We start from the raw sequence: 15,496 nt of genomic DNA on the forward strand, positions 1-15,496 counted from the left end.
AATTCTAGAAATAATAAGCTCCCTGGGAGTTTAAATCAAAACACTTATTGTTTTCACTTAATAGTTTTGAGAGTTTACATTAGTCTAGCATCCTTAGAAAAACACAGTACTTGCAAACAATGACATTTCAACAGTTCACTCTGACTGATGCTTTCATAGCCGTATGTGGATCAAAATCATTTTCCACTGGTATAAACTAGTTTATTGCCTGAGGTTGTGTTCCAGTGTCTAGGTCTTGAACTCAATTGTTATTGTGCTGATTAGTAACCACTTGGACCCTATGGTTGCCTTATAGTGTACATCATTAAACATACTGTAAAGCTAGTAAGTTATTAATTTACTTTTTTTTTTTTTTTTTTTTTTTAACTGAAATCCTTACACTTTCTATCCCTATATTCTATTTCTCGTTCATGAGATAGACGGTACAGTCAAGAGACATGGTTAATGTGTCTTCACAACCGATGGATTTATCCTCAGCAGTAAGATCTGCTCCTGGCCTAAGCTTGTTTTGTTCAATGGCTTAGAATTTTCCCCAGTTCTCGGGGACATTGTGATGGTATTGAATATAGCTCAGGATTTGAAGGGCCTGAAAAAAATCTCAATGCATTCTGAGCATTTGAAGCAGAGTTTCAACTTTGCCATGGTAATCAAGCTGCAAACTGAACATGGTTAACCTTGATTCTAAATATATCCCAACTGTATGACTAAACGTATGTTCTGTGCAGGAGTGACTCAACTTTTGTAGCTTTTAACAAAGCACAGTTGAATCATCTAATTAGTAAAACAGTAAACACAAATTTTGAAACTTCTACATATGTTTGGAAGGGCTAATCCTTTTCTGTGTGCTCATACACATTTTTTCACAGCTTTTGAAAATGAGGTACATACCAAAGAAAAAGTAAATTATCTAGTCATCTTCTCAGTGGTTTTATTTGGACTTGAGGAGGACTGGTATTAGATGGTCTGCAAAAATCTAACTGATACGAAAATAACAGTCTACTGTGATTTCAGAGTCTACATTTTCTATTGTCATTATTTATGACTTATATGTCAATTATCTTCAATGCTATATAGAACTGAAAGGCACCACTAATTTTTCAATTTCCTCAGACATTTTCCATCTTACTGTGGAATTCTACAGTTTCCATTTTTTTTTCCTTAATGAATAATTACCATTTCCTTAACAAATGATTTCCTTAAGCTTTAACCTCTGTACTATGACCATATGTCTCTTAAAACTAAGATTCAGGATACCACCACATGATTCACTGCTGATTCAGTGTATTCTGTGTTTGTGTGAGGTAAATAAGATAGTTGCATTACATTAAGTAGAGGCTCACCATTTTGCTTGAGCTGTGACTTGGTTGTACCGTTGGTTGTACCATTGGTACAACCATGTACAATGTACAGCCATGTACAATGGTTGTACCATTAAGAATGAATGCAATGGGACTGAAGATCTTTCACCATCTGTTATATCCTAACAACACAGGAGTGCCTCAGTGGAAAGGAGATAGAGAGACTGGAAGTTGGAATGAAAGATCTTTTAAAGAGTCATTTGAGTTTCATTTTTCAATATCCAGAAGGCTAATAGATTTCATGATAATGTTAGTTTCTCAAACTTAAGAGGTGATAGAATACCTGGAACTTAAAAAATCTATTCAGCAATGTCTTACCGGACATCATGAAATCTCCATCTTCCTTTTCTGCTAGCTAGCTGTTTCATACAAGGTCACAGTCTTCAACTCTTGAACTTTGTAAAAGTGATGGTCTGAAGGAAAGAACACTCTTCCAAGCCGAGTAACTTCTGGATAACCACATGCTTCTTCCTGTAATAGAAGGAAGTTCACTGTGAACTTCCTTAATTCCAGAGGCAGCTGTCAGGAAAATATTTAAACTTCTCTTAGTCAGTTGAAAAGGTTGTTAGCAATGATAGGGTCACGGCTTCATTTCACTGGACAGCAGAGGAGGAAATTTCACCTATGAGACATTTTTGTCAATATTCACTGTAATTTTAACACTTAGTCATGGATTCAGAGAACCAAAAGAATACAGTTAGTCAACTCAACCTCACTGTAGTATCTTACTTTCTATGGTTACAGATAATACATTAATAATTTCATCCTTCAGTTTTCCTAATGAGTGCTACAGATTTCTTTTGCTACTACCTATTTTTTGAACCAACTTGCTAAAACAAAACAAGTGTTATTCAGTTTATTACAAGAATGAAGGTAGAATCAGAACTAATTTTACATCTGGATTACTGCTATAAAGGACATATTTTGTTGTATACATATTAATAATTCATATAAACCTGATTAAACAGAAGTTGCAGACTTCTTTTAATGTAATTGAAAAACCTATGTGCATTGTAGAGTACTGATTCTCATTAGAACTTTTGGGTCATATAGAAAAATGTATATTGTCACTAGCTTCCTAAACATGACTCTTTATTTCACTTCTCTTGTGTCAGAACTCTATTAATCTTTGTTATTGACTGATGAAAAAAAAATCAGACCAAATTATTTTCAAATCAGAGGGTTGTATTAATTTTTTAAAATTTAGTTTACAGTATTTAAATAATATTATATAGATGTTATAGCCACATGTTTCTTACTTTTATGAGTGTTTTTGCCTACTGCATGTCTTGTTTTCTGTACATGTCCTTTTCTGTTAGCATCTTTTCTTTAATATTACTTTTATTATCACACATTTCTCAAATTATTTATTTTTATTTGAAAGTTACTTGAGAACTGCGTAACTCTTTCCACATCTGATATTTGTACCAAAAACAAACCAATAACAACAATAAACACACTGGCTTGTATGGTACTACAGTAAATATTCAGACTTATATCACTGAAATTTCTGAGAGCTGATGGGGTTAGCTCCACTCAACACTGTTTGCATTTATTCCTCCAGGTGCTGTTACTCCCTGTGCCACCTTGGGTAAATATTTTCTGATGTGTGGCCAATACATTCAAAATGCCAATACATTCAAAAGTGACTGGCAGTCTGTGTGTAGAGGAAGGAAGGTGTCTCATGTTCAACATTTGTGGCACCTGTAATTGTTAGGTTCTTCTGAAGTGGCTGAGGTCATTGTGCCACTAAGCAAATTTGCATCCTACAAATCACAGAGAAGCCTAGCTTGGTGAAATAGCATATACAAATGATCTATGTTATGTACACAGTATAGATTACTGAATTATTATTCATGCTAATCTGTCACTGAGGCCTATAAAATAAATTTGGTAGTTTAAGGGAAATCTAACATTAGTTCCAATGTAATTTAAAGCACCTAAACTTACACCAAAAAAAAAATCACCTAAAACTTACAAAATAGAATGTTTATACAAATGTCAAAGAGATGTAGAGAGGTTTAAATTATATTTACCTGGTAAATTTTTAACTTGTTTTTTCTTTATTTTAGTTAAGAATAATGGAGCTTTTCATGGCAATAAAATATTTTTTATGTTTGTATACTTCATGATGTATTACCTCTCTCTTTCCTCTATGTTCCCGTGTCTCAATATTAAATACATAATTCATAAGCCTAGGGTTAATTACTAGAGATCTGCAATCAGGTTGCCCAGAAACACTGAGTACCCAATGAGACTTTTTGAGTACTGTGTAAAATATTCAGCACTGTTTATAATGTCAGACAAGAAGCTTTATTAGTCAGAGTGACAGGATTTATACAACAGCAGAAATATGGCTGCTGTACTTCAGCATCATAAGTCATGTCTCAAAAAGTTCTGTGGAAACAATGTAATAAAGAAGTGTTGCTGACAATATTGACTGTAAAATTACATCTCAAAGCAATAAATTATCAGGGCTATATGGTAGACCAATTTTAGAATGGCTAATCAAGGCAAATAATTTTTCTATTTATTGTGAGAATTTGTAGTGGTTAGACCTAATGAAGATGGTTGATAGACACTCACTGTCCTAATTTCCTGCTTCATCAGAGCGTGTAACTGAAGTGAAGACTGACATCTTCGTCACCAGTTTTGGGCCTGTTTCAGACCATGATATGGTAAGTGATGGCCTATTTCTATGGCATTTATTTTCTCTTGTCTTTTCAATTTGAAGGATGGAAGATATATGCAATAATTTATTTACTCCTTTTAAAGCTGTTAAAGCTCTTTTTTTGTTGTTGTTTTTTAAAACTCGATTCCAAAATGTCGTCAACTTTTATGTGCAATGATTCCTGTTAACTGTGACCGTGTTTAAGTGCCCTGAAATTACCATCTTCAGTGACTTTAATGATGTGTTTTAATAGACCTTATATTTACTATGTAACATATTATGAAATGCATTATGGTTTGGATCAGTACTCTTCTGAGAATGATTGTTCAGGTCCTTGCTGGCACCTCACTGATCCAATTTGCTGAGAAAGATCATCATCTTAAAATGCAATTAACACTTACAGTGTGACATCCATACAGTCCAACCTGCATTTTTATATTAAAAGCTACTGATCAGTGGGAAGTGAGTTTCCTAGAACTTGGCTGCTGAATGATAGGAGAAGATTAATGAGCGAATTAGTGTCACTTATTTATGGCATGAATTTGAAAATCAAATTGCTAGATAACTGCAGGGGATTCAGAGGTTCAGAAGACTGAATGAAGATGTTGTGATCTCTGGTCTTAAGAGATAATAAAAAATGTGTAAAAATATGGATAAAATACTTTAAATTTTGCATATAAATGACGCCATTACAAGTAGGTTGCTACTGACAGGGAAAGCCTGGTTTGATTACTAATATCTACTGGATACTGTGTTAGGACGAATGCTGAAAACATCCTCATTAACTTAAAACAAAAAAGAAAACACTTCAGTATTTTAACTGACCATGTTAAACTAAAGACATTCACAAAAGAAAGAAAGAAAAATAAGTGGAAAAATTATCACAAGAAAGAAAGCAAGTTCCATTTACCACTACAAAATAGTCAGTTGTTTAGTTGAAACTAGAAATGTAGACAGGTCTTAAACACTTCTAGTAAAGTAACTTTTACAAGATAGTTTATTTTCCTGAATGAACTTTACACAAAGCCACTATTTTCCTGACTGCATGGATAACAACAGTTATAAAACTGCAGTCAGATTTATATTTCCAACCAATGGCATCATATTTAGTTGAGAGAGAATAGCTTGGCCAGCACAGACTTTTTGACTAGTATTCTGCTGAGAACCCAGAGAAAGAGCCACACCGAAGACATCTCAGCTCATACACAGAATGCTATGCCTAGATACTATACCACTATACTCTTAAGAAGAGAAATTCCAAAAAAACAATCATTCAATAACTTCTGCTTTTTTATCTTTATTTTTTATTATTGGATAATCCTCTGAAATTAAAATGCCTATTTATTTCTCCAAATTATACATTGAAAGATGGGAAATTTCTTGTATAAAGATTGCCGCTGACATCCCTCATTTGTGTTCTGGTGATTAGCTGAGGAAAATATTTCATCTTGCTTTCCCAGTTCTGTCTGGAAGTAGGTAACTGACCACCATCAGACTGAATGAAAACTTCAAACACAGTCATACAACTAGTACATATATATATATTTAGTTATTTGGTTAATAAGCATTGAATTAAAATGGTAGCAGCTGCAGTTTGTGAGTGATCTGAGGTTTCTCTGTTTTCTTAGAGATCTGTCTTTTGGGAAAGTAGACACTGAAAGGTTCCTGAAAATTAAACGAATTTAAAGTATAGGGCAGCACACAGATGTTTGTGAGAGTTGGGGAAAAAAAAAAAGTAATAGATATATGCTGGTGAAAATACAAAGTAATACTTGTTAGTGTTGTTTTCTGTTAGCTTAGGGATATGGTTTAGTGGGGACTGTTAGTGTTAGGTCAGAGGTTGGACTCGATGATCTTGAGGTCTCTTCCACCCTAGAAATTCTGTGATTCTGTGTGTTGCCTGGCTAAACTGTTGTTTGATTGGTTGAGTCAGATTTACTAGGAAACTAGTAAATCTGTACTCCAGTACAGAACAGCAGGCTAAATAAACAGGCATGTATGTTTTCATACATAAAGACGCAAATTGAGAGCATCCAATAGGCGTGCTGAATTACTTGGTATTATCTCACACATAGGCTTCAATGTGTACTTATCCCTGACAGTTTCAGATGATTTAATTCTTAAGTAGAAGGTAAACCTAATTTGATGTTCCTGGGAAAAACTGATATGTGTATAGGATTTGGTTTTTAGGGATAAAATATTGAGGCTCAAAATCAACTACTTTCAAAATTAGTAATAGGTATATTTGAAAAAAAAAAAAAAAAAAAAAGACCTCAGTTCAGCTGCATTAATACAGCATAAATATTAATAACCCATGAAAAAAGGCTCTCAAAAATACTTAAAAACACATAACACATTGGCTCCCAATTTTCATTTAGTTAATATAGGAGAAAGAATTTATCTACATCTTAATAAAGTGTGACCAAAAAACACATAGGCAGGTGTTCATACATTTTGAAAAGTAAGAGATTACAGAAAAGTATTTAGTGTAATACTCCTACTCACCTCCCAGAAAAAGTAATGTGTGTACAGCCTACTCACACTAACTCTTCTGCTTAAGGAAATGTGTGAAATACAAGGAAAACAGAGAGGGAAAGATCAAATGAAGTCCTTATCAGAATAGAAATTTAGATTATTATCTGTGTACATTTAGTGCAAAATCTTCCACACGTACTACAGTTTGGTTGTAGATACTCAGAATCACAGAATCATTTAGGTTGGAAGAGATCTCCAAGATCATCTAGTCCAACCTCTGACCTAACACTAACAAGTCCTCCACTAAACCGTATCACTAAATCTAAACGTCTTTTAAAGACCTCCAAGGATGGTGACTCAACCACTTCACTGGGCGGCTGATTCTAATGCCTAACAACCCTTTCAGTAAAGAAGACTTGTTCTCCAGACCCCTCATCAGCTTTGTTGCCCTTCCCTGGACTCGCTCGAGCACCTCCATGTCCTTCTTGTAGCGAGGGGCCCAAAACTGAACACAGTATTCGAGGTGCAGCCTCAACAGAGTACAGGGGGACAATCACTTCCCTATCCCTGCTGGCCACACTGTTTCTTATGCAAGCCAGGATGCTGTTGGCTTTCTTGGTCACCTGAGCACACTGCTGGCTCATATTCAGTTGACTATCAACAATCACTCCCAGGTTCTTCTCTGCCAGGCAGCTTTCTAACCACTCATCTCTGAGCCTGTAGGTCTGCCTGGGGTTGTTGCCCCCAGGTGCAGGATCCATTTGAGGGCTACCCCAGATTTGCTCCAGCAAGCAGACTGACGATCAGTGTTGCTGGGATTATGGGATACAGTCACAGGGAAGCCTCACTAGCAGCTGTATTGGCACACCAGGGAAAGATGTGCTGCTGTCTGGGACCAGGACTGATGGATAGTAGCTGGGAATGAGCTATTCCAGCTGACGCCATATGTTATGAAACTACAGCCACAGCGAGACACCAGCATACCTAGACCATCTGTTTGCAAGAATCCAATGAGGCAGTTATATAGATAGTAGGTTGATATATCAGGCAGTACATGGTGTTCCTACCCACTCTCAAGACACTCTTTTAAGAACAGCACAGACATAACCTGCTATTCTATAAAGAGAATGCCTTGGCTCTGTCTTAAACCTGGGAATCAAGTTAAACAGGAGAAAAGCACTTTTTAAAATAAAAACGTCTAATTTTGGAAGAACTTTGCAAGTTTTCAGGTATGATCTCTCAGATGGTGGATTGAACTAATGATCAGATAACTGTCTATTCTCACATCACTATCATTTTGTGAAAATTTTGATATATATTATCTGAAACAAGAACCATATAAAAACACACACTTTTTTTTTTTTTTTCATAAGGACAAAATGATGTTTTTCTAGTAAGCTTTCATTCACTGTTTCTCTACTGTAAGCTCTTCAGGAAAGAATTTCTGTCTTCGTACCTTCCTGTACAGCACCTAATAGAATACAGACCATGGTGTGTTCTACCCTGTATATGAACAGTCTCTGGGCAGAGAGAACAGATGAGTGAATTAGAGAATATATAAAATACTAAATTATTTCCTGCCTGGATCTCACATGTAAGACAAAATGTTATAAATATTCAATGCTATACAATTTATTGCAGATAGCAGTCTTCTTTCTTTACTTGCACACTAAGAGATGAAGAATCTCCTCTGTGGAGAATTTATTCTGAATTCTATCTCTCTGATCTGCTTGCACATAGACCAGTGCTATAGTACATGGTTTGTTCTGCATGGCACTCTCCTGTAGAAGAAAGCTCTAATCTAAGTAAAAGATCATCCATGTGTCAGGATTCATTTGAGAGAAATTACTGTACATGTTAAAATGGGTAGTGAAAGCTAAGAGGTGAGAAAGCTCAGCCAAAAATGATGCAGTCTGTGTGCACTATGACCTATCCGCTAATTTTTAATTGAGTTTTGTCTTCTGCTGTCATATTCCTTACCAAATGTCTCAGACTCTTTGATCTTTTCCACCTAAAAAAATTGTGTTCATGTAAAGGGAAGAACCAAACTCCCTTCTTTCAACCTGTATCACTTTCCACTCACCTCCTACTTTGCAATTGCTAGAAATAAAAAGGGAATGCACACTGAAGTGATACCACCTTCTGGGCTTGTCTTTTACCTTTCTCACATGTGTACGAAGAAATCTTTGGAGCTAGTAAAACACTGAGAAAATACAATATTTTAACGCCTCTTCCTCTGAACAAATACCAATTCCAGAAGCACACTAAGCATGTGATTAAGAAAGTGGAAACACTATTATGTTTGCAATTAAATATGCATCAACATGATTCACGGGTCTCAGATATAAAGAAAAAAAAAAAACCAAAAAAAAACAAACATGACAGCAAAGACCATTCCATAGAACTACTACTATTGTCCACAATAAATTTATATAGTCACTTCATGCCTTGAAAACCAAAAAGCCACTGCTAGACTTAGTATTGTTGCTTGCTGATAGTTGCACAATTAATAAGCAGCTCACACTTGCTTATGTCATACAGAGTGTTACAATTTGTTAAAACAAAATTCATGAGTCTGAAGGAGTCTGCTATGGATAGATTTTTAAATGTTCATTCCAGAATGTTTCTCTTTACTAGCATATTCCGTGGGGAAGCTCTTTTACTTGTAGCAGTGTGCCAGAGCCATTTTCCTTCAGGATTTGCCATCAGACATTGGCACAGGATCTCAGCAAAGATTCAGCTTCTCAGCCAAATGATTATAATTCAGAGTAATTTTGAACAGTGTTTGGATAGCTGCTTTTGATATTTATCACAAAAATCTTGACCATGAGTGATAGCGTAATCTCATACAGCACTTCCATGTTAGAATGGGATTTTTCTCTCGGTAAATATTAAATTATCCATAAGAGTTTTCCACATTTTTACCACATCAGAGTGGGAAAGTACTCTGTGTTTTATCTAAAATACACCAACATATGTTTCTTAACTTCACTGTCTCCCTCTTAACTTCTTTTCTATTGCTTTGTAAAAAATAATTCTTTCATTTCATAGCAAGTTTTTTGTTTGTTTTATTCTCCCTATATACACTGACTCAGCCAGTGCATCTCCTCCCCATGGCCTCAGTCCTTGCATAACCAAACTATTACTGTTGGTCCAAAGCAATCCTCAGCTTGCACTCTCTTGAGTCCAGTGATATGGACCAATGAGCCATTTCATGTCTTTTAAATAAGACCACATAATTCTAGTAGTGTGAACTTTTCACAGGTTGACTACCTCTTTATGCTAATGAGACACCTAAAACAAAAGGCTCTAGTAAGATCCTGTCTCACCAGGCTTATTTTATTCTAAGATACATATTCTTTGCAGGCTATGCAAAATGGCTGAATATCCACAGCTTCAAGTCACAGTTTTATGGAAGGTGAAAGGAAAGGGAGAAAAGGGCAAAATATGTTGTTTCCATTATATTATACCTTAAATTCTTGTTTAACTTTTGATATGCTATTCTTCCCAACATTTGTTCTATTGAACACAGCAATGTTGTTGTAACTGTTAAAGAACCAGCAGATACATTGTAAGTAATACAAAGAACGAACGTTCTGGTAATTACTAATTTCATTAATTGTCTTGCTTTTAGGGAACAGTAAGAATATAATTTTCAAGTTCCTGTATTGCAACATATGACAATATTACTTTTTTTTTTTTTTTTTGAATTGGTGTAGGAATACACTATAGATGTATTTTTCCGCCAAAGCTGGAAAGATGAAAGATTAAAATTCAAAGGACCTATGACTGTTCTTCGGTTAAACAATTTAATGGCCAGCAAAATTTGGACACCTGATACCTTTTTCCACAATGGAAAGAAGTCAGTGGCTCATAACATGACAATGCCAAATAAATTACTACGAATTACAGAGGATGGGACATTGCTGTATACAATGAGGTGAGCCCTAAAATATTATATCCTTCATTTAGTTTGACAATATAACTTTGTAAAGCAAGATATTTTCCAAACAGGAAACAGGTTCCTCTTTCAGTGTAATTTGATTCCTGCTTAGTAATTATTTTCACAATAGGTCATAGAATGATGGATAAATAGACATTTGCAGTGTTCATTTTTTTCCTCTTGCTGTGCCACCTTTATGTGCCCTGGATGCATCTCAATACTTAATTTTAAAAAGGTACCTAGAGTATTAGGAATCCATCAGTTTGCAAAGAACCTTAATTTGGAGCTGCTTTCAAGTATTCCATCAACAAAACAGAATTACAGAAAGGTTTGGGTTGAAAGAGACCTTAAGGACCATCCTGTTCCAATGTCCCTGACATGGTTAGGCACACCTCCCACAAGATCAGGCTGCCCAAAGCCCCATCCAGCACGGCTTTGACCATTTCCAGTAGAAGTAGAATAGAGACTGAAAGTTGAACATAATCTGGCCTCTAGATCATCTATAAGGGTCTCTAATCTTTGTTTCCTATAGAAAGCAGATTCTAAGAACTAGCAGATGACCAGAGAATTCATTGCACATTCTCATTTCTTGTGCTAGTTGGTAATACAGAACATGAGAATCTAGAAATGGACATTTCTTATTCCATTTGTAACAACAATACACTATAGTGTTTGAAATGTTAGGGGTATGAAAGATTCCCGTACTGGCATCATTCTTACTGGAAATGGGGTACTCTCCATGACAATAACAAATTGAACTAACCAGTTGTCAGCAATAGGGTAAATATATCCTTTGAAAATAATGATGGTACACAGTGGTGGAAACATTCTGGATTAAAAAGACCTTGAATTGAACAATGAAAGAAATGGTATTTTGTAGCTGTCTACAGAGCTACATGTTCGTGAATCTTTTGACTCAAAGTCAAGATGGATAGTTTAGTGTGTAGGTGAATATTGAACTTTCATTTTACAATTCTAAAAATGCTTTTAAAAGCAATACAAGTATTTGGAGAAAACAACATTTCCAGGATTTTTGGAAGTTTGTTAAGTGTGTTCAATGTATCTGAAACATCATTCAAGGCTCCCTAGGCTACAGTAGAATATGGTTGGCTTGTGCTTAGAGAAGTCCAGGTCTACCTAAATGCTTGGGCTGCTAGGGATTTAATCCACAAGAACACTACCATGGCAGCACGTGGTTCATGTCTCCATTTTTGACCATAACCATTTCTATTTCTTCATCTTTGCAAGTGCCTTATTGAAGTCTTCTGCCTGATAGTCAATGCTACTGTCCATTCCTTGCTGATGTTTGATATGCAATTGTTTCAGCAAATGTTTCTAGTTTACTTAACCTCTCATATTAAGCAACATGCTTGCATCCAAGCCAATAGCATCATAATGATTTCAGCAAATGTCCAAACAACCAGAATGGGCCAGCTGAGTGACAGCAGCAGGGAAATGATTTTAGTTTCCAAGAGAACTTAATCCTCACACCAAGGTACAAGTCTGAGTGTGTTTCTGCTGTATAGTAAGCCAAGGTAGGGGGCAGACTCAGTCCCACTACTGTGTTTACACATGTAGCCTGTCAGCATGCGTGTCAGCGCCCCTAGAGGGGGCCTGTTCTAGCTGTTTATTAATTACATAAAAATAGTATAATGCCTGTTATGTGTCTTTACAGAAGTCTATTTGCTATTTCTATGAAACTAGAATAAATCTGTGTTTTTACTCACATTATAGATTGACTGTGAGAGCAGAGTGTCCAATGCATTTAGAAGACTTTCCTATGGATGTACATGCTTGCCCTTTGAAATTTGGAAGCTGTAAGTTTATTTTTAAATTGAGGTTTCTCCATTTTAAGGCCACTTTAAAAAAGTATTTTGCAACTGGGCAAAATTCAAGGTTTTAATTGTGTATTTTTCTGTCTTAAATATGTGTCTTAAAGATCCTCCAGTGTCATACTTGGACATTCACAAAGAGAAAAATGTTAACACTCAACTTCTAGAAAAATAGCTTAGAAAACATTAATCTTACAGTTGCTTTATTTTTTTTTAAGTCCCCAAATCAATTTTAGAGAGAAGTAATATGGACTGTGGATAACTCAATTGGTTTAGGTAAAAATAGTTTTGCTACCATAGTCTTACTATGTTTAGAACAAAATTTTGTCTTAGACTGCAATACCATTCATATTTCAATCATGTGACACATCTGGAAGCGGAAAATGTAGGACTCTCTTAGGAGATTTGTGACACTTGCAACATTTTTAACCTTAGATGGGGAACACACTGACCAAATATAATGCAACTGAAACCGGAGTAATAACTGACACCACTTACAATAAATTGAGAATTTCTCCCAAGAATTTTGATTTGAACTGTAGCCAACCTGTAACTGATACTTTGAAATTTAAACATATTATTTCCATAAATTAAAATATAATCCCTGCTACAACTCTTTAAGATTAAATAAATAAATTGAAGAGTTGTTTTACTCTGGTTGATTCAACACAAACATAGAAGAAAAAAATATGTGGAAAATGTAATAGTGTACAAATTGTTTCCTCAGTGGCTATTTTTTCTTGTAGAAATGGATCATTTCACTGATAACAGGTACTTAGTGGCTTGATACATTTTAGAAGTCAACAGACAGAAAACATAATTCATTCTTCAAGTGGTACCAGACAGGGTGATAACTTACTTTGGGCTGAATAGCTCTATAGTTACAATGAGAAAGGACTGACCTTTTGTCTTTAAAGACCTACTAGCCTCCTAGATAAGATATACAGAACAAAAAGCTCATACAAAGTTGGAGTATAACTGACAGGAATAGTTTACTATTTGAATGTTAAGTTTTCTTACAGCACTTCCAATAAATCTTTCCAAATCTCTTGTGAAACAGATGAGGGGAAAATGTTAATTAGTATAGGGCAGTGGGTCCTGGACAAATAACAGCAGATCTGTGCACCTGGAATCACCCAGGATCCCAGTTACATCAGAAGTGGTCACAGAGCTAAATTTCTCTTGAAAGGCACATTGAGGAGTTTATGCTGACTGTATGTTGGATCTGGAAGCTAGGAAGATGGATACTTGTGCATAAAACCTGCTAACATAAAGTTAAACCATCAAGAGGTTTTGTATAAAGGTGAACTAGCGGACTGAATTTTACACTTCTATCTAAATTTATTCTGTATTTTTTATCATTATATACATTTATTTTCTTAAATAATAAAAAACCCCACAGAATTATTTCTAAATGAAATATCATTTTCTACACCAGACTCAGAGGTGAATACTAACATTCTAATTTCAGAATGCAGGTATGGGCCATTGTATTTTACAGGCTATTTAGAGTATTTTTGTGTTTTGAACACAAATGGTCTTCAAGACAGCTGTTCTTAGCAGGAGCTAACAAAACAAGTAAGTCCAAATGCTGGGAAGGGCCATGAGACAAGATCAAGGTCTTTTCAGGGAACCTTTGCTTTCTGCTACTAGTTTAAAAGGAGTTTCTAATCTAGGGGAGTGGCTTCCACAACCTGCTTTCACTGCAAACGCTGCCTGGGGACTTCACCGTCCAAATGAGGACCTTAAATATGTGTCTTTCCCATCCTTCCCATTAGATTATACAACATAGTTATCAGATTATGAAATATTTCTGTCTGAATACTTAGGTATTGATACCAATAGAATTATCTCCCACTGGACAAATGGCTAGACTCAGGCAAGTGAAAACAGGTCTCACAGTTGTACATATAAAAAGAGAACAGTTCTTAAATTTAATTGCTGATTTTCAGTAGGAATCTCCTTTCAATACATTTTGACGTTTTTATCAAACAACTAAAGCAATTCATAAAATTCATCTTAATGAACTGAAGAATTTAATGTAAAAGTCCTTCAGTTGTAATGAAAGACACTCCTTATGTGCAGATTACAATACCAGACTTAGTAGCTCCCCAAGGTAGTGTTTGCCCAGCAGTGTTTGTTTTGAATTAAATTGGGTAAGAGTTTTTCCATATCCTCCACTATTACTCATCTCTTGTTGAAGCTGGATTCAGAAAAGCCTCACATTTGAAGGAGTGGCATATATGGACTCTGTCCATACTGTAGAGGCCAACAAATGCTTGACCCAGCTCCAAGGCTAAAATGATTTGCCAAAATCGCAGTTTGAGCTAGAGGTTATTCCAATGTAAATACAATGTGACAAATGCTAAAGAGGCTTCTGGAACAACAAAAAGCCGTATGTTGGCATAACAAAATCAGAAAGGCAGCTGCTGTCCTCAGCTCTTCCCACAAAAATCTGATTGTCAGTTTAAAACTAAGGCCACTCTGGAAAGCAGCACTGAAAGGAGCAAAAGGGTATGTTGAACTTATGCAATGTGTCAACTGGATGCTGAAGGTAGGAGGGAGAACAGACTGTCCATGATGGAAATGGAGAAGTGAACCCGGTGGGGTGAGCTCATTTCCAGCACTGGTGAGCATGCTGCCTTCCCTCTGACTCCTAATCCACTGTTTCCCAGTAGCTCAGGAAATCAGTCCCCTCTCTTCCAAACTACTCTTGTGATCCAAAACAAGTAAAATGCTTGAAAGTTTAATATTAATATTATCTTTTTTTTTTTTTTTTTAATTTTATTTGGCTAGACTAGCAGGCCAATTCTTGTACTTACTGTGGCTATTATTTTTAAGGTCGGAGTTATTAAGAAGTAGATTTGCATTTACCACTGCTTCCAGAAGAGCTAAGTATATGTTGTAGTGTTTAGGGAATAAGAAGTCTGAGGGCAAAAGTAACCTTCCACTTAAATAATGTGGGATCAAATACCATGCAATTAATTTACCAGCACACTCCATTCAAAACCACCTCTTTAATTACTGTTATCTCTTACACTGATACGATAAAATTATTAACTCACAAATGAGGTCAAGGGAATCAAATTGTTACTTTTCCTTTCCTGGTTGCCTGTTCTGAAAGCACACAGAGAAAATCTCATCCTGCAGGTAGGAGTCAGTTAGTCACCTATACACACATTTATAGTATGATTTTAGGTGTCCTAAGATGTCCCAT

The 15,496-nt window shown here is 35.6% G+C and overlaps 1 protein-coding gene across 2 annotated transcripts in view; it reads left to right on the forward strand.

Annotated features, from left to right (window-relative positions):
* The window catches only part of GABRA1 (gamma-aminobutyric acid type A receptor subunit alpha1), a gene marked incomplete at both ends in the record, with an annotated part of 42,007 nt that overhangs the window by 14,586 nt on the left and 11,925 nt on the right, over positions 1-15,496 (forward strand). For both annotated transcript variants that reach the window (XM_084295492.1, XM_084295493.1), the window contains 3 exons: positions 3,969-4,036; positions 10,224-10,444; positions 12,182-12,264. In XM_084295492.1, coding sequence (XP_084151618.1) covers positions 3,969-4,036; positions 10,224-10,444; positions 12,182-12,264 — 372 coding nt within the window. The remainder of the gene's footprint in view (positions 1-3,968; positions 4,037-10,223; positions 10,445-12,181; positions 12,265-15,496) is intronic.

Source organism: Netta rufina (assembly GCF_964035555.1).
Source record: "Netta rufina genome assembly, chromosome: 14".
NCBI classification, from domain to species: domain Eukaryota; kingdom Metazoa; phylum Chordata; class Aves; order Anseriformes; family Anatidae; genus Netta; species Netta rufina.